Raw genomic sequence first — 19,422 nt, forward strand, 5'->3', positions numbered from 1 at the left:
CCCGTTATTTAGGCACAAACAGCACAGCAACTTCAGGCGAGGGCCGACGCGTGGTTAAACGCAACAATCCGGAAATTGCTGTTCGAGATGTGCCGCGCGAAAACGGCATCTCGCTGGTCTGACTCACCGTTCCAATGCATTGAGCGGCGTGAAGTTCCTGCACTTGCGTGGCAGATAAGAGCTTAAAATGCCACAGAAAGTTAAGACTTGACCATTTCAATCTAAGTACCCTTTTTAAACAGCGTGATAAGCCTTAGTTACTGCCAAACCACCTCTCTAGCACTGAAAATTAATTTTTTACAAGTGTGGAGTGTCATTCCTTCAATTTTCCACCCCCCCCCCCCCTCACTCTTAATCTTTCATCCCCTCGCTTTATTTTGCTTCTGTACTTGATTGGATATTGAATTCACCATTCTTAACTGACACTTCCTGGTTCAGATTCTGCGTTGTTTATTAACAATTCTTCAATCTGATTGGTTAATGGGATACACAGTTGCTTGCCCTGTTCACACAGATCCCAGATGTCCTGTAGAGGGTGCTGCACCATTTTGATCTCCCACTTGCAGCAACTTCCAGTGCAAAAGATTATGGAAATTAACTGGGCACCGGCAAGTCTAACGAACCGGCGCCAGTAAATTCTGGCCCAACATTGTTCTAATTGATTCCCGTTAACTCTATAAATGAAGGGTCCACTGAATACAAAACTAGTCAATAAAAGTGAATCAAAACAATCAGAGACTTTTCTGAACGGCCACATATTACTATTATTTTGTAAAAACGATGCCAGTGGGTGCAATGGGAGAATGTTCCTAGATAAGAAGTAAATAGTATATGAGTTTTAAAATATTACCTGGTAGGCTTTCTTTCCTTTAATAGATCTTCCAGACTCCTCTCATAATGCTCTGTAACGACCACCAGTCTTTCTGTACGTGAAGAAGAACAGGACCCCAAGATGTTAAACAAAGTGCTGAAATTCTTGTCTAATTGGTACAAAAAATTGCTTTTAAAGATCTACATGATGCCAAACCCGTTAACTAGACCTTGATACTTTATGCAGCAACAACAAATGAAGAAAAATGAATTGTCAAAGGAAGACTAAAGCTGGAGTTGATAATGCTCATCCTTTGTGGGTGACTGACACATTATTAAAAGGCCCAACGCTACCGCGGGTTTTTACAGAATGGCCTGGATTTTGCTCTGAGCGGGGAAGGAACGGCTTTCGCCATTCACCTCGCGTGCAGTTGCCCAGAGACTTTTCGTGGGCTTGTCAGCGGAGGTGTAGTGGTTATGTCACTAGACTAGTAAGCCAGAGGCTCAGTCAAATGTTCTGAGGATATGGGTTCAAAATCCCACCACGGCACCTGGTGGAATTTAAATTCAATTCAATTTAATTCTGGAATTAAATGTTAGTCTTAGTAATGGCGACCATGATACCATGTTGCAAAAACCCATCTGGTTCACTAATGTCCTTTAGGGAAGGAAATCTGCCATTGTTCTGCACCTGTTGCTAAGCAACAGGGTTTGTTGCTTTATACGGAGCTCTCAGCTCTCCGTATCTTTTACTATAGCTCTCGGTTATCTGGAATTTTTGATGAACCGGCACCACGTCGGTGCCGGATAAAAAAAAGTTTCCTGTATTGTGTTTTCTATCACCTACTGGAGAATCAGAATGCTTTTACAGTAGCTTAAGGCCTTAAATGGAATGAAATCTCTAGAATTTCAGTTCGCATAGCCATCTTTGTCCCTCCAAAATACTACAGTTTCGAAAGGGTGCAGTAGCAATAATACTGGATGATACTGAACTTAATTGATTAGCCTAGTTTGCTTCCTTTTAGTTGAAATACTTTGACAGGCTCAGGATGTAATGCTTTCTTATTCAATCACATAGGACTCACATTAACATCCAGATCTGGCAAGCCATAAGCTATGGAGCCAACAACAGTCACTCTCAGATGGGTGCACCGCCTTATCCAAGACCCAGCCAAGGTGTTGGCCTGGCAGTGGAATAAAGCTGTTCTGGCTCCAACTCAACACCTGGAACTGAGGGAATACCCCTAATTCGACACCGTGACATCATAACATGCACTGGACGCACCCTACATTGAGCTACTGACAAGTCTGATTCCTCGGGTCAGTAGGTAGATACAAAACTACAGGCACATGGGATTGAGGGCAAGGTACTGACTTGGATAAAGAACTAGTTGGCAGACAGGAAACAAAGAGTTGGAATAAACGGCTCTTTTTCCGAGTGGCAGGCAGTGACTAGTGGGGTACCGCAGGGATCGGTCCTAGGACCTCAGCTATTCACAATATATATATATATATATATTATAAATGATCTAGACGAGGGAACTAGATGTAATATCTCCAAGTTTGCAGACGACACAAAGCTGGGTGGGCGTGTGTGCTGTGAGGAGGATGCCGAGAAACTCCAGTATGATTTGGACAGGTTGGGTGATTGGGCAGAAGCATGGCAGATGCAGTATAATGTGGATAAATGCGAGGTTATCCACTTTGGTGGCAAAAACAGGAAGGCAGATTATTATCTGAATGGCAATAGATTGGGAGAAGGAGAAGTGCAACGAGACCTGGGTGTTTTTGTGCACCAGTCGCTGAAGGTAAGCATACAAGTGCAGCAGGCGGTTAAGAAGGCAAATGGTATGTTGGCCTTCGTAGCGAGAGGGTTCGAGTATAAGAACAAGGATGTCTTGCTGCAGTTGTACAGGGCCTTGGTAAATCAAATCAAATCAACTTTTATTGTCATTGTTAGTGCACAAGTGCAGTACAACGAAATGTAGGCTTGCGGCTCCCAAGAGTGTACATTTAGATTAAGACATTTAAACATTCAACATACATTTGGCTTGTAATACATTAACATAAACATAACCATAATAAAGTGCATTGGCAGATGTGCAGGCTTTAGAGTTTATTTGTGGAGTTCAGTAGGATGACAGCCCTGGGAAAGAAGCTGTTCCTAAATCTGGTCGTACGGGTGCGAATGCATCTGTAGCGTCTCCCAGATGGCAGGAGGGCGAACAGACTGTGGCTGGGGTGGGTAGGGTCTTTGATGATGGACCGTGACCTCCGTAAACAGCGTTTCTGGTATATGTGCTCTATGGTCGGTTGCCGGTAATGCGTTGGGCAGACCACACCTTGAGTATTGTGTGCAGTTTTGGTCACCTTATCTGAGGAAGGATGTTCTTGCCATGGAGGGAGTGCAGCGAAGATTCACCAGACTGATACCTGGGATGGCAGGAATGACGTATGAGGAGAGATTGGGTCGATTGGGCTTATACTCGCTGGTGTTTAGAAGAATGAGAGGGGATCTCATTGAAACTTATAAAATTCTAACAGGACTGGACAGACTGGATGCAGGAAGGATGTTCCCGATGGCCGGGGAATCCAGAACCAGGGGTCACAGTCTAAGGATAAGGGGTAAGCCATTTAAGACAGAGATGAGGAGGAATTTCTTCACCCAGAGAGTGGTGAACCTGTGGAATTCTCTACCACAGAAGGCAGTGGAGGCCAATTCATTATTAAATATATTCAAGGAGTTGGATATATTTCTTAAGGCTAAAGGGATCAAGGGATATGGGGAGAAGGCAGGGACAGGGTACTGAATTTGGATGATCAACCATGATCTCATTGAATGGCGGAGCGGGCTCGAGGGGCCGAATGGCCTACTCCTGCTCCTATCGTCTATTTTTCTATGTTTAAAACGTGATTGAATTTCAGAAGAAACTTGAACTGCCAAAGCACCACCAAGCAGTCAAAGACACATCCGAGTCATACGCATCAACATTGATATGTTTATTCATGTGCATCTTTAAAAAGGTGCTGCTTAGGATTCCAGTGGCTGTCTACCACCTTGTGCTGGTTCCTGAGATAGCTTTGCAAATCATCAACCACATCTGCTGCTGCTACAATTGGCTGCTTCTGTCTGCTTTCTGGAACACCTGTTATCACTTGCACAGGAGGGCTGAATAGGCTAGGTGTGATCTGGTCTAAGAGACAGCAGCCGTATCCATGCCAACTCAAGCCATGTCCCTGCTGCTGGGCATTCCCTTAGCAGATCCACGGAGCTGTGTATGATAGACCTGTGAAGCGCTGCCTCCATCCAATTGTCGAGCATGTTGAAACCAGACAGAACGGCTTCTTGTAGATCGAAACCCAAGGCCGCTATAACAGCAGTCTGAGCACTCACAAGAGAACCTGTGACTGGGCTAAGGATCTGTACCTTTGGGGGGTCTCGGGCCTTGCTGCAAATGCACGGGATGCGCTGCATGGTAGTCAGAGGCACCGAGAGCCATCTCACATGACTGCACAGATGTGGCTACTGGGCTCCTCCACACTACTAGCCGGAACTTGCAGAGGTGCTGCCTTGCTCAACAGCACTGACATTTCTGGCAGTCTGTTCTTCCAATCCTACCAAAACTTAAAAAGGAACATAGCCTTCTCTGCTCTAAGGAAAAAAAAACGAAGAGGATAGAGGTGTTTAAAATCATGAAGGGTTTAGATCGAGTAAATACAGGAAACTTTGGTTTATCCGGAGGTTAACTGTCCGGAATGCTCGAGCCACCGGCAAAAATCAGGAGCCGCTTCGTTAGGTTTTTTTTCTTTTCGTTGCTTTTTTTTTCCACTAGTCAGGCTCTGCAAGGTCTCGCTGAAGCTGTTGCTAAGCTACAGAGACGCTTGCAAGGTACGGCCGACTGTTTAGAAGCTGTTGCTAACAGGGTTTGTTGCCAGATACGGAGCTCAAAATCTCCGTATGTTTCAACATTAGCGCTGGTGTGTCCGGCAGTTTTGATGGGACGGCAACAGCTCGGTCCCGTCGGTGCCGGATAGCACAAAGTTTCCTGTAAAGTGAAACTGTTTCCAGTGGCTGAAGGGTCAATAACCAGAGGGCACAGATTTAAGGTGACTGGCAAAAGAACAAGAGGCAACATGAAGAAAAAAAATTTTTTACACAATGAGTGGTTAGGATTTGGAACACACAGCCTGATAGGGTGGTGGATACAGATTCAATAGTAGCCTTGAAAAGGGAATTGGATAAATACTTGAAGGAGAAAAAAATTGCAGGATATGGGGAAAGAGCGGGGGAGTGGGACTACCTAGATGCGCTTTGAAAGAGCTGGCACAGACTTGATGGGCCAAATGGCCTCCCTCCAGTGCTGTACTATTCTAAAAGCTTATCTATCTCTATATATATAAAGCGGTACTTCTGTCATTCTGTCTGTCTATCTGTCTGTCATTTCCTGTGCGTTTTACGGGTATGCATTCGAAAGTTACAGGGCGTACCTACGCGCGCGTTACCTCCAAAGAAAGCTTACGCTTCAGAGACGGTTTTAAGCGTATTTACTTTTCGGTCGGACGAAAATTGTTCGCGCCTTATGCAAAAAACCTTCAAAATTAAACTCATTATCTGCTAGCATTGATTGACTGACATCAAGGTTCCACCAATCCTGTTCCGTCACGATTGACCAATCCTACAGTACGGTCCCCTGATGGTTGGCCAATCGGTGTGTGTGTGGGCGGGACTATTCGTTTTCATCTCGGGTAGCTGCCAGCCATTGTTTGACTACCAGCTTCCAGCTCAAATGACTTCACCTTCCAGCTAAAACGACTTTCAAAGTTAGTTTCTCTTTTAAAAATAACATAAGATTTACCAAAAACGTTTTATAAGTACTTTCACTTTCATTTTTCAACCTTTTAAAAGGTAGACATACAGGGACACAGACAGGGCCCTAAGCCTCCCACTCGATTTAAAATGTTGCCCAGCACCAGATTCACAAAGGGACACAGACAGGGCCCCAAAGCCATAAGTAGTTTCACTTTCATTTTTCAACCTTTTAAAAGGTAGACATACAGGGACACAGACAGGGCCCTAAGCCTCCCACTCGATTTAAAATGTTGCCCAGCACCAGATTCACAAAGGGACACAGACAGGGCCCCAAAGCCATAAGTAGTTTCACTTTCATTTTTCAACCTTTTAAAAGGTAGACATACAGGGACACACACAGGGCCCTAAAGCCTGCCACTCGATTTAAAATGTTGCCCAGCACCAGATTCACAAAGGGACACAGACAGGGCCCCAAAGCCTGGCACTCGATTTAAACCGCCTGCCCCAAAACAGCCCCGGCAACGCCGGGCTCCCCAGCTAGTTTACTATACAAGGACATTTTTAAACAGGCAGCAGAAAAGTATTATATTCTGTAAACATCAAGCATTCTCCTCAAACATCCCGAGAACTAATAGCAAGCAACCATAATATTCCAATCCTCCTTAGATATGGGGGTGGTGCCAGAGGACTGGAGAATTGCAAATGTTACACCATTGTTCAAAAAGAGAGTGTAAAGATAAACCCAGCAACTACAGGCCAGTCAGTTTGACCTCGGTAATGGGGAAGCTTTTAGAAACAGTAATAAGGGACAAAATTAACAAGTCACTTGGACAAGTGTGGATTAATTAAGGAAAGCCAACACGGATTTGTTAAAGGGAAATCGTGATTAACTAACTTGATAGAGTTCTCTGATGAGGTAACAGAGAGGGTTGATGAGGGTAATGCAGTTGACGTCGTGTACATGGATTTCCAAAAGTCTTCGACAAAGTGCCACATAATAGGCTTGCCAACAAAGTTGAAGTCCATGGAATAAAAGGGACAGTGGCAGCATGGATCCGGAATTGGCTAAGTGATAGGAAACAGAGTAGTGGTGAACGGTTGTTTTTCATAAGAACATAAGAAATAGGAGCAGAAGTAGGCCCGGCCCCTCGAGCCTGCTCCGCCATTCAATAAGATCATGGCTGATCTGATCCTAACCGCCAATCCACTATCACAGAACCATCTCCTGAATCTAACAGAATTAGACACACGAAATAGGAGCAGGATCAGTCTACACGGCCCCTGGGCCCGCTCCGCTACCCACAGGGCCATGACCGATCCGAACCTAGACTCATGTCCAAATTCCTGCCCGCTCCCCGTAACCCTTAATTCCCTTTACTTCTAGGAAACTGTCTATTTCTGTTTCAAATTTATGTAATGATGTAGCTTCTACAGCTTTTGGGGCAGCATATTCCATGGACCTACCACCCTCTGAGTGAAGTAGTTCCTCCTCATCTCAGTTTTGAAAGAGCAGCCCCTTATTCTAAGACTATGCCCCCGAGTTCTAGTTTCACCCATCATTGGGAACATCCTCCCTGCATCCACCCGATCCAACCCCTTCACAATCTTATATGTTTCAATAAGATCGCCTCTCATTCTTCTGAACTCCAATGAGTAGAGTCCCAATCTACTCAACCTCTCCTCATATGTCCATCCCCTCATCCCCGGGATTAACCAAGTGAACCTTCTTTGTACTGACTCGAGAACAAGTATGTCCTTTCTTAAGTATGGACACCAAAACTGTACGCAGTATTCCAGGTGCGGTCTCACCAATACCTTGTAAAACTGAAGCAATACCTCCCTATTTTTATATTCTATCCCCCTAGCAACGAAAGCCAACATTCCATTGGCCTTCTTAATCACTTTCTGCACCTGCATACTAACCTTTTGAGTTTCGTGCACCAGGACCCCCAGATCCCTTTGTACTTCAGTACTTTCCAGTTTCTTGCCATTAAGATAATAACTTGCTCTACGATTTTTCCTGCCAAAGTGCATAACCTCACACTTTCCAGTATTGTATTCCATCTGCCAAATCTCTGCCCACTTACTTAGCCTGTCTATGTCCCCTTGCAGGTTTTTTATGTCCTCCTCACTCACTACTTTCTCTCCCATCTTAGTATCATCTGCAAACTTTCATATGTTACACTCAGTCCCCTCCTCCAAATCGTTAAAATAGATTGTAAAGAGTTGGGGACCCAGCACTGACCCCTGCGGAACACCACTAGTTACTGATTGCCAGTCTGAGAATGAACCATTTATCCCAACTCTCTGCCTTCTGTTAGATAGCCAATCCTCTATCCATGCCAGAATATTACCCCCAATCCCGTGATTTTTTATCTTAAGCAATAATCTTTTGTGTGGCACCTTGTCAAATGCCTTTTGGAAGTCTAAATACACTACGTCCACTGGTTCCCCTTTATCCACCCTATATGTTACTTCCTCAAAGAACTCCAGCAAATTTGTCAAACATGACTTCCCCTTCATAAAACCATGCTGACTTTGTCCTATTAAATTATGATTATCCAAATGCCCTGTTACTGTCTCCTTAATAATGGACTCCAAAATTTTACCTACCACAGATGTTAGGCTAACCGGTCTATAGTTTCCAGCCTTCTGTCTACTGCCCTTTTTAAATAAGGGTGTTACATTAGCAGTTTTCCAGTCTGCCAGGACCTTTGCCGAGTCCAGGGAGTTTTGGAAAATTATTACCAATGCATCCACAATCCCTACCGCCACTTCCCTCAAGACCCTAGGATGTAAGCCATCAGGTCCAGGTGATTTATCCGCCTTGAGTCCCATTATTTTACCGAGTACCACTTCCTTAGTGATTTTGATCGTGTTTAGCTCCTCCCCCCCCCTTTAGCCCCCTGTTTGTCCAGTGTTGAGATATTCTTAGTGTCTTCTACTGTAAAGACTGATATAAAATATTCATTCAGTGTTTTTGCCATCTCCATATTTCCCACCATTAATTTCCCAGTCTCATCCTCTAAGGGACCAACATTTACTTTAGCCACCCTTTTTCTTTTTATATAACTATAAAAACTCTTACTATCTGTTTTTATATTTTTTGCTAATTTACTTTCATAATCTATCTTTCCTTTCTTAATCAATCTTTTTGTTATTTTTTGCTGTCTTTTAAAGTTTTCCCAATCCTCTATCCTCCCACTAGATTTGGCTACCTTATATGCCCTTGTTTTTAGTCGAATACTATCCTTAATTTCTTTACTTAGCCACGGATGGCTGTCTTTTCTTTTACACCCTTTTCTTCTCAGTGGAATATATATTTTTTGGAAGTTGTAAAATAACTCCTTAAATGTACACCACTGATCATGTATCGTCTTACCCTTTAATCTATTTTCCCAATCCACTCTACTCAATTCCACTCTCATACCTTCATAGTCTCCTTTATTCAAGCTTAGCACGCTTGTTTGAGATCCAACCTTCTCACCCTCTAATTGAATATGGAATTCAACCATGTTATGGTCACTCATTCCAAGGGGATCCTTTACTAGGACATTTTTAATTAATCCTGTCTCGTTACACAGGACCAGATCCAAGGTTGCTTGCCCCCTGGTCGGTTCAGTTACATACTGCTCAAGAAACCCATCCCTAATACACTCAATGAACTCATCCTCAAGGCAGCCCTGCCCAATTTGATTTGCCCAATTAATATGATAGTTAAAATCCCCCATAATTATAGATGTTCCCTTATTTCGGACTGGAGGAAGGTATACAGTGGTGTTCCCCAGGGGTCGGTACTAGGACCACTGCTTTTCTTGATATATATTAATGAATTGGACGTGGGTGTACAGGGCACAATTTCAAAATTTGCAGCTGACACAAAACTTGGAAGTATAGTGAACAGTGAGGAGGAGTGTGATAAACTTCAGGAAGACAGACAGGCTGGTGAAATGGGCGGACACGTGGCAGTTGAAATTTAACGCAGAAAAGTGCGAAGTGATATATTTTGGTAGAAAGAATGAAGAGAGAAAATATAAACTAAAGGGTACAATCCTAAAGGGGGTGCACGAACAGAGAGACCTGGGGGTATGTGTGCACAAATCGTTGAAGGTGGTAGGGCAGGTTGAGAAAGCAGTTAAAAAGGCATACGGGATACTGGGCTTCATAAATAGAGGTATGGAATACAAAAGTGTGGAAATTATGATGAACCTTTATAAAACACTGGTTTAGCCCCAACTGGAGTACTGTGTCCAATTCTGGGCACCACACTTTAGGAAGGATGTGAAGGCCTTCGAGGGGGTGCAGAAAAGATATACGAGAATGATTCCAGGAATGAGGGACTTCAGTTACATTAATAGACTGGAGAAGCTGGGGTTGTTTTCCTTAGAGCAGAGAAGATCGAGAGGAGGTTTGATAGAGGTGTTCAAAATCATGAGGGGTCTGGACAGAGTAGATAGAGGGAAACTGTTTCCATTGGCGGAAGGGTCGAGAACCAGAGGACACAGAGTTAAGGTGATTGATAAAAAGAACCAAAGGCGACGTAGCGAGTGGTTAAGATCTGGAATGCACTGCCTGAAAGGTTAGTGGGGGCAGATTCAATCACGGCTTTCAAAAGGAAGTTGGATAAGTATCTGAAGGAAAGAAATTTGCAGGGCTACGGGGAAAGGCCGGGGAGTGGGACTAGCTGAAGTGCTCTTGCAGAGAGCCAGCACAGGCTCGATGGGCCGAATGGCCGCCTTCTGTGCTGTAACCATTCTTATTTAAAAGGGCTCTCCTGTAGATCTGGGGAACTGTCAGAGAAATCATTACTTCACATGTTGTCTCTTTTTGTTTCAGCTACCTCCAATCTGCACTCTAACAATTATCTTACGGAGACCAATGTTGTTACTCCATGATTCAAAGGTGATGGAGATCGACACTGAATGCACTGTACAAGAAAGAACCCACCATGCTTGCCACGCGATATGTCCACATACTGGCAGAGCCTGGGATGCGAGGCGGCCTTGAGGATTTGGAATCGTCCCAGAATCCTGATGGAGTTTGGGGTGAGTGGAAGCCCGTTACTGCCGCATACATCGTGTGGAAGTGCCGAGGCGAAAAAAGTGAAGGCTCCAAGCTGGGCATCTTTTAGGGGAAACATTTTACTCTCAATTCAGTGTCATCGCAAATCTGAGGAGAAAAAGAAAGAAGCAACACATTCAGTGTGGAATGAAAGCTATCATTTTAAGTTACCCAAGTAGTTAAGACCCCAAAACACTACAGTAAGGCAAACCTCTTTAGGGAAGCAAATAGATTAAAGTGGTGGTTCTTTCATAGCAGAACAGTAATCAGTGTCTAACCAGGACATCATTACCACAAATTGAAATGAAGGTTCTCGATCCCCATCTAATGTTAATCTTGATTCAAAACAAGAGCAAAGGGTAGTAGAAACCTGGAATTCCAGGTGTAGATGCTGGGTCAATTGGAACTTTCAAGACTGACTGTGGTAAACCACTGTTGTATTCCACTGTGTACATGCCTGTACATGTCTCGGCTGACTCCTCCCACGAGTCCAGGTATAAAGGTGACTGCTCCACAGTCCCTCTGTATTCTGGACCGGTCGACCACTCGAGGCACACCTTCATTCTCTTGTTAATTACTCGCTTAATCTCAGTCTTTTGAGTTATTGATAGCGCATCACTGACATCACTAGATCTTTGTTGGGTCAGGGTATCGAGGAATATGGAGCAAAGGTGGGTAAGGAAGTTGAGGTACAGATCAGTCATGATCTACTTGAATGGTGGAGCAGGCTTGAGGAGCTGAATGGCCTACACCGGTTCCTATGTTCCTAACTGAAGTACCAACACATCTGTAATCTACATTTGGAGGAACTATTGAATCATTTAATAAATATGTTTTTTTTACAACAGAAGGAATCACTAAAATACATAGCTGTAGCATTGTCAAGCACCAAAATCTATTTATCAGTAACTTCACAAATCTTCATTTAAAAAATGTTGTACAAAATATACAATGGTTAAGCTAGATGCACAGAAATCTACGCCCCTCCAAGTCTGACCTCTTCAGCTTCCCAATTTTCATCGCTCCACCATTGGCGGCCGTGCCTTCAGCTGCCAAGGCCTTAAAGCTCTGGAATTCCCTCCCTAAACCTCTCCACCTCTCTTTCCTCCTTTAAGATGCTCCTTAAAACCTACCTTTTTGACCAAAGCTTTTGGCCACCTTTATCTCCTTATGTGGCTCAGTGTCAAATTTCGTTTGATGACGCTCCTGTGAAGCGCTATGGGACGTTTTATTACGTTAACGGCGCTATATAAATACAAGTTGTTGACTGAGATGAGATCTACTTTTTTTTGTGAAAAAATTATTTTAAGGGAAACACAGAGTTCAGGCACAATCTACACACTAAATCATTAACATTTTATTATTCTTAATTATGGCATACAGTACCTTCCCTTTAACACAAATGTAAGTTGTAAACATTTTTTTCCTTAATGTCTTAATTTTAGTGATGTTATTATTAAGTATCTTGAAAGCATTTTTGCCACCATTAGAATTTTGACACACAGAGTACTGACTCTGTGCCCTGATTCGATGTAAGCGGATCTTCCAGCAGATCGTGATATCGACCACTGGTGTCAGTGACATGGACTGCCAGGAGCTCCACCAGGCTTAATACCTTTTCGTACACTCGCACGCATTTCCACTTCTGCGTCAACTTGCCCCTGCCATAGCACTATCACCTTGGAGTCAGAAGGTCGTGGATCAAACCCCACTCCAGGTGGATGTAAAAGCTTTTTGTGGTACTATTCAATTATGAGCAGGAGAGCTCATCCTAGCATTCATCCCTCAATCAACACCTCCAAAAAACAGATCATCTGGTCATTGCTGTTTGTGGGATCTTGACGTGCGCAAATTGAGTTTGCCTATATAAAAAGTCTTGCATTTATATAGCGCACTTTTTGATCTCAGGACGCCTCAAAGTGTTTACAGCCAATCAAGTACTTTTGAAGTGTAGTCACTGTTGTAATGTAGGAACAACAGTGGCTACACTTTAATTCATTAGCTGTAAAGCACTTTGGGACGTCCTTAAGATGTGGCAGGCACTATATAAATGAAAAGTTCTTTCTTTAAAGCTGTTGGCTGTTTATTCCAGTGTTGGCCAATAGAAATAATTAACGAGCCACAGGGGAGGCTAAAGTGACACGATTGTACCCACCTGCTATTGTCTAATAGAAAACCCCTTACACACACACACTCACAATACAGGTAAATGTACTCCACCTCTGTATATTTACTAAACAAACATCTACCACCATTCAGTAAGCAAGGAAGTAAAGCACTCAATGATCAAAAACACTGAAAAACTCTGCTTTCTGTCTGACCATTTTAACCAATAAACGCACAAAAAGGTTCACGTTCACACGCATATGCTGTGCAAATATGAGTATTGAGATCACAAGCCCAGCGACGGTGCCATTACTCATTTTTTTAATAACAGTATTCAATAAATCACCTCAGGAGTGTTTTAGTCTGAGCAAGGCTGCTTGCAAGATAAATACTAGTGAGCAGAAATGTGTCAGACAATGCTGTCTGGTCCTGGAATGTGGAGTCTCGCTATTCCAGCAGAATCCGGTCCATGGTGGGTTTTGGAGTCCAGATGTACAGCCACATCTGGATTTCCAATTAGCCACATGTGGCCAGTGGCTATCGTATCGGACAACACTGGTTTCACCGAGCAATGTTTTCCCCTCTCTTTCCAGGGCTATCAGATTGCTTCAAATCAGAGCAGCAACTACTGAAGTAGGTCACAAATCTCAGCCAAGAGTTACAAGACTTATGTTTATGATGCATGATCACACAAAGGCTTATGGTGCGCAAAAGCAGCATAAGGATGGTACTGCAGAGTTGCACGGCGCCCGGCACATAGTTAAAGCTAGCACTTGAACCCGCTTAAACAAGTTTGAAAGCTTAACATGCCACCAGAGACCCCATACTAGGCTACTGCAATTTCCATTGTGGATATTTTGACTCAATACTGCTCCCATATATAGAGCATGATGATGATGATGATGATGATGATGACTGATGCATTTGAGGAAAGCCAGGTATCAGAATGAAATTATAAACCACAGATCGGAGTTTTAAATTAGCATGGAACAGCTGTCTTCTCACCCAACACCCCTCCTTTACTCTGACAACTCATCCAGCCACTGAGGGAAGGCAAATGGAAAAATAACAGCAATTTAAAGTGTCCTAAAAAATCTCAAGCAAGACAATGCCTCTCTGAATTCACTCCAAGTATTTTGAAGCTCCCTATATTTACAGTGCAATGTTACAAAGCATATCTGCCACATAGAGTGGACAAGTCAACTGGATTTGTTCCTTTAAAAGGAGGTAGCACAAGCTAATTAGCGAGCTTGTCTTTCACCACGAGAGACGGGAAATTGTTGGCCTCTCGCTTCCGTGCCAGTGTCATGATCCAAGTGACAGCATGGGACAAAGGAAGGGTGTGGAATTCAAGCAATGTATTCATCATCTGCTGTTCTTAAGCGCACGGACAGGCAGAGGTTAGTGAAGGATAGTCAAACCCTGCTTCACACTCACGTTATGAGACATAAAGCCCAGTTGATCAACTAATTTGGTACCAGTTACAATTAGGAGTGTGTAATAGAGTTAGAATGGCTTCTGGATATAAACAGCTGAACTTAGACACCCTGTGCTGACCACTAAAATACTCTTGTACATTTAGTTGATGGAGTCAAGTAATTGTGTGCCTTTAATCTCTCTTCCTTTCACAGATTCTGCTCGTTTCCCACTCTCTAGGTCTCTCCTTTGTCTCCCTCTTTCCTTCTCCATGTAGCCGTCACACTTCCTCTTATTTCCCTCTCTAGAATGCTGTGTTTCTATTTGCCCTTCTCATTCCTACCATCAGGATTGATAAGAGGCTGTACACTGGCCTAAGATCTTCACTTTTTCCTGTAAGCCAGTGCGATTTAGCTACAATGCTACGGGCTGTCAAATCTCGCTGTTTTGCAGCAAGACTTACTCATTTTGGTTTCACCTAAAGACTTGCATTTATATAGCACTTGTCACGACCATCGGATGTCCCAAAGCGCTTTACAGCAAATGAAGTCTTTTTTGAAGTGTAGTCACTGTTGTACTGTAGGAAACAGTAATGTGATAATGACCAGATAATCTGTTTTAGTGATGTTGGTTGAGGGATACATATTGGCCAGGACACCGGGGAGAACTCCCCTGTGCAGGGGAGTTCAAAATAGTGCCATGGGATCTTTTACGTCCGGCTAAGAGAGCAGACAGGGCCTCGGTTTAGTGTCTCATCCGAAAGACGGCACCTCCGACTGTGCAGCACTCCCGCAGCACTGCACTGGAGTGTCAGCCTAGATTTTTGTGCTCAAGACTCTGGAGTGGGACTTGAACCCACAACCTTCTGATTCAGGCGAGAGAGTGCTACCCACTGAGCCACGGCGGACACCTATTTGGATGCATTTGACTTTGAAAGTCAAGATAGCTCCATATGTTTCAATGGGTTTAAATATCAGTTTCACTTTTGCTGATCATATAAATTTCACTCAATGCGGGCAGCCCTACTCACAAACATTTCAAAAATAGAAGTTGTAAAGTGATCATTTAACATGGTACATGCGACACATGACCCATAGGCCGAATTCGGCCTCCGAGCTCCTTCAACCCTGCCTGCAGTTAGCTTGAGTTTAGTATTGACATCAGGAGCATATGGCTGGGCCTGGAGGATAAGAAAAGGCTGCTTCCTGATTAGCCCATGTGGACTAATGATGAAGCACTATTTTTAAATAGGAGATTTAAGCCAATCAGTATACTGTACAGGAAACTTTCGATTTACCGGCACCTAAATAACCGGAAATCTCGGTTAACCGGCAACATTCAGGAGTAGGTTCAGGTAAGTTTTATTACTTGCCTTCCTCGATCTGTTGCTGTGCAAGGGTGTGGCTGCAGCTGTTGCTGAGCTACAGAGATGCTTGGAACTTGTGGCCATTGTTCTGAACCTGGGTTTGTTGCTTTATACGGAGCTCTCGGCTCCGTATCTTTTACTATAGCTTTCGGTTATCCGGAATTGTTGATGAACCGGCACCACGTCGGTCCCGGATAAAAAAAAAAGTTTCCTGTACTTCACACCCTTCAAAGAAACACTGAAAATGTTCCCCATACCGCTCAAATATTGACCACATTGATACATGCTTGCTTGGCATTAGACCTTTAGATAGAGATAACGTGGGAAAGAAACAAACTTTCACCTTGGTGAAATAACAACAGAAAATGCTGGAAAAACTCAGTAGGCCAGGCAACACCCGTGGAGAGAGAAATAGAGTCAACGTTTCAGGTGAACCCTTTGTCAAGACGGAAAAAGCACAGGAAATGAATCAAATTAAAAGGCCAGTTTGGGGACTGGGAGAAAACAAAAGAGAAGTGAAGAGACATTAAGAGGTATTCACCTTGGTGATTATGATTAAGTAGTTATTGACAATGTTCCCCCTAATTTTTTTGGGGTGCGTGGTCCCTTTAACGGGCTGTGCAGTCCATTCAAAATTTCACGCATGCACAAAAAGCTCCCATTGAAAAGCCGGTAAGCAGCCTGCGCGGGACCTCCAGACAGCTACGCGGCAACGTTGGTTGTTGAGTACATTAAAGACAGGGATCGATAGATATTTGGATACTAAGGGAATCAAGGGATATGGGGATAGTGCAGGATGGTGGCGTTGAGGTCGAAGATCAACCATCGTTTTATTAAATGGTGGAACAGACTCGAAGGGCCAAATGGTCTACTCCTGCTCCGATTTCTTATGTTATGATTTTACTTTATGAAAGTAGACAATCAAATGAATGCATAATCGCAAATAATTTTATCCAGTGCTTTGTTTTGTTTGTTTAGGACATTGGTTCCAAGTATCAGTAAAGCCACTTCTATATTTTCATTCAGACAAAAGAATCAGGCCTAGTCTATGAAAAGTAGTTTCGCTAAAATGATTCGATTGAGTAGATTCAGTGAAGCCATTTCCTCTGGTGGGGGAATCCAGAACAAGGGGGCACATTTTTTCAATTAAAGTCAGACCATTTAGCGTGAAATCACTTTTCCACACAAAGGGTAGTAGAAATGTGGAATTCTCTCCCCCGACAGGCTGTTGCGGCTGGGTCAATTGAAATTTTCAAGGCCGAGATCGATAGATTTTTGTTAGGTAAGGACATGAAGGGGCATGGAGCAAAGGCGAGTAAAATGGAGTTGAGAAGATCAGCCATGATCTAACTGAATGCCGGACAGGTTCAAGTGGCTGAATGGACTACTCCTGCTCCTATGGGTGTTCACCTGAAACATTAATGCCTCTATTTTCTCCACATAAGCTGACTGATCTGCTCGGTGTTTCCAGCATTTTTTGCCAATGTTTCAGATTTCCAGTATACCATGGAAAGAAGTTACTGGCCTACATGCAGCAGCCCATTGCTGACCTTGATCTCTATCCCAAAAGGGAGACAAATTTAGTAAAAGAAGGAGACTTCTCAAAGAACTCATGCCTCAAAGTATCAACAGTTTCAAGTAGGACATTGGTTCTTTTGACTATGGGATGTATGAGCTGTGCAATATCCCATAACGGGCAATCTCCCAAATCACAATCTTGTGGAAATGCAGTGATGAAGAGAAAACGAGCTGGCACAAACAGCTGGGGAAAGCGAAACAAGGGAAGATTTCTTATTCTCTTTCCCTCTTTCTCTACAATACATACAAGTGCTGAACACACGGAACTCTTGTTCTCACATGACCGTTACATATCTTGTTCAATTTCCCAACATAGAAAAATAGAAGCAGGAGTCGGCCATTCGGCCCTTGGAGCCTGCTCCGCCAGTCAATATGATCATGGCTGATCCTTTTATCTCAATACCATATTCCCGCGCTCTCCCCATACCCCTTGATGCCTTTTGTGTCTAGAAATCTATCTATCTCCTTCTTAAATATATTCAGTGACTTGGCCTCCACAGCCTTCTGTGGTAGAGAATTCCACAGGTTCACCACCCTCTGAGTGAAGAAATTTCTCCTCATCTCAGTCCTAAATGTCCTACCCCGTATCCTGAGACTGTGACCCCTCGGTCTAGACTCCTCAGCCAGGGGAAACATCCTCCCTGCATCCAGTCTGTCTAGCCCTGTCAGAATTTTATACATTTCAATGAGATCCCCTCTCATTCTTCTAAACTCTAGTGAATACAGGCCTAGTCGACCCAATCTCTCCTCATACGACAGTCCTGCCATCCCAGGAATCAGTCTGGTGAACCTTCGCTGCACTCCCTCTATGGCAAGTATATCCTTTCTTAGGTAAGGAGACCAAAACTGCACACAGTACTCCAGGTGTGGTCTCACCAAGCCCTGTATAACTGTAGTAAGACATCCTTGCTGCTGTACTCAAATCCTCTTGCATTGAAGAGTTAGCATTTCGGGTCGCTGACCTTTCATTCGTTCTGACGAAAGGTCATTGACCTGAAACGTTAACTCGGTTTCTCTCTCCACAGATACTGCCTGACCTGCTGAGTGTTTCCAGCATTTTCTATTTTTATTCCTGATTTCCAGATTCCGCAGTATTTTGCTTTTGCTGTATTACAACCAGATGTTTAATATAAAAAGGTATTTTACTAAATCACTTTCCAAAAAGCTTTGCAATCTGCTGTTCGTGAGCTTTTGAGTTACTGTTAGAATTAATGTTCTAACATTAAGTCTATGAATGCGCTTCATGTCACGACAGCGGTTCCATTCTTAGCCAAGTCTGCACTGCACAGAAGATTGTTTCTTTGACTTCCCGAGTTGTTTTCCTCACCATCCAACATGCAAAGGAATGCAAGAGTAGAAAATGATTGTAGACCAAACGAGATCACTGCTAGTATGATTTGCATCATCTGTCAGATACATCCCCGCATCTTAATGTGGAATGCTCTCTGACTTGGGCTCTGAAAGTGGGACCAAAATAGTTAGTCACATGCACTTTGGCAAATATGAGCCAAGGGTGGAGTTATATTGCAGCCATTGGGAGATGGCTTCCTGGAGGGGGCCTCACAACACTGGCCTTTAGCTGCCAATTTAGCACCAAAGCACAGCCCAATCCACTTCACAATGCTGTGAAGGTAGCAGGATAATTCAGCGAAGATTCACCAGACTGATATCTGGGATGGCAGGAATGACGTATGAGATTGGGTTCATTGGGCTTATACTCGCTGGAGTTTAGAAGAATGAGAGGGGCTCTCACTGAAACTTATAACATTCTGACAGGACTGGACAGACTAGATGCAGGAAGGATGTTCCCAATAGTCGGGGAGTCCAGAACCAGGGGTCACAGTCCAAGGATAAGGGGTAAGCCATTTAGGGCAGAAATGAGGAGGAATTTCTTCACCCAGAGAGTGGTGAACCTGTGGAATTCTCTACCACAGAAGGCAGTAGAGGCCAATTCATTAAATATATTCAAGAAGGAGTTGGATATATTTCTTATGGCTAAAGGGATCAAGGGGTATGGGGAGAAAGCAGGGACCGGGTACTGAGTTTGGATGATCAGCCATGATTGCATTGAATGGCGGAGCAGGCTCGAGAGGCCGAATGGCCTACTCCTGCTCCTATCTTCGATGTTTCTATAACTGCAGCAAAAGGTTCCCAAGATTCTTCTGCAAAACAAATGATTTTTCTTGAAGGGAAACATTTGTCTCGCTTGTCAGCAGAGATGGTATATCCCAAAATATTTTTGCTCCTTTGTGCTTTCTCATCTATCAAAACGTCT

General features: G+C 43.6%; 1 protein-coding gene across 7 annotated transcripts in view; it reads right to left on the reverse strand.

Moving 5' to 3' along the window:
* Positions 1-19,422, reverse strand: part of tbck (TBC1 domain containing kinase) — a 223,106-nt gene that overhangs the window by 195,989 nt on the left and 7,695 nt on the right. For all 7 annotated transcript variants that reach the window (XM_086006990.1, XM_086006962.1, XM_086006942.1 and 4 more), the window contains exons 2-3: positions 10,568-10,789; positions 851-923 (exon numbers count right to left, since the gene is read on the reverse strand). In XM_086006990.1, coding sequence (XP_085863116.1) covers positions 851-923; positions 10,568-10,760 — 266 coding nt within the window. In that variant the 5' untranslated portion in view covers positions 10,761-10,789. The remainder of the gene's footprint in view (positions 1-850; positions 924-10,567; positions 10,790-19,422) is intronic.

The sequence above is a fragment of the Somniosus microcephalus genome, chromosome 2 (genome assembly GCF_052327205.1).
Source record: "Somniosus microcephalus isolate GS21.2 chromosome 2, FLI_Smic_1.0, whole genome shotgun sequence".
In the NCBI taxonomy this organism is placed as follows: Eukaryota; Metazoa; Chordata; class Chondrichthyes; order Squaliformes; family Somniosidae; genus Somniosus; species Somniosus microcephalus.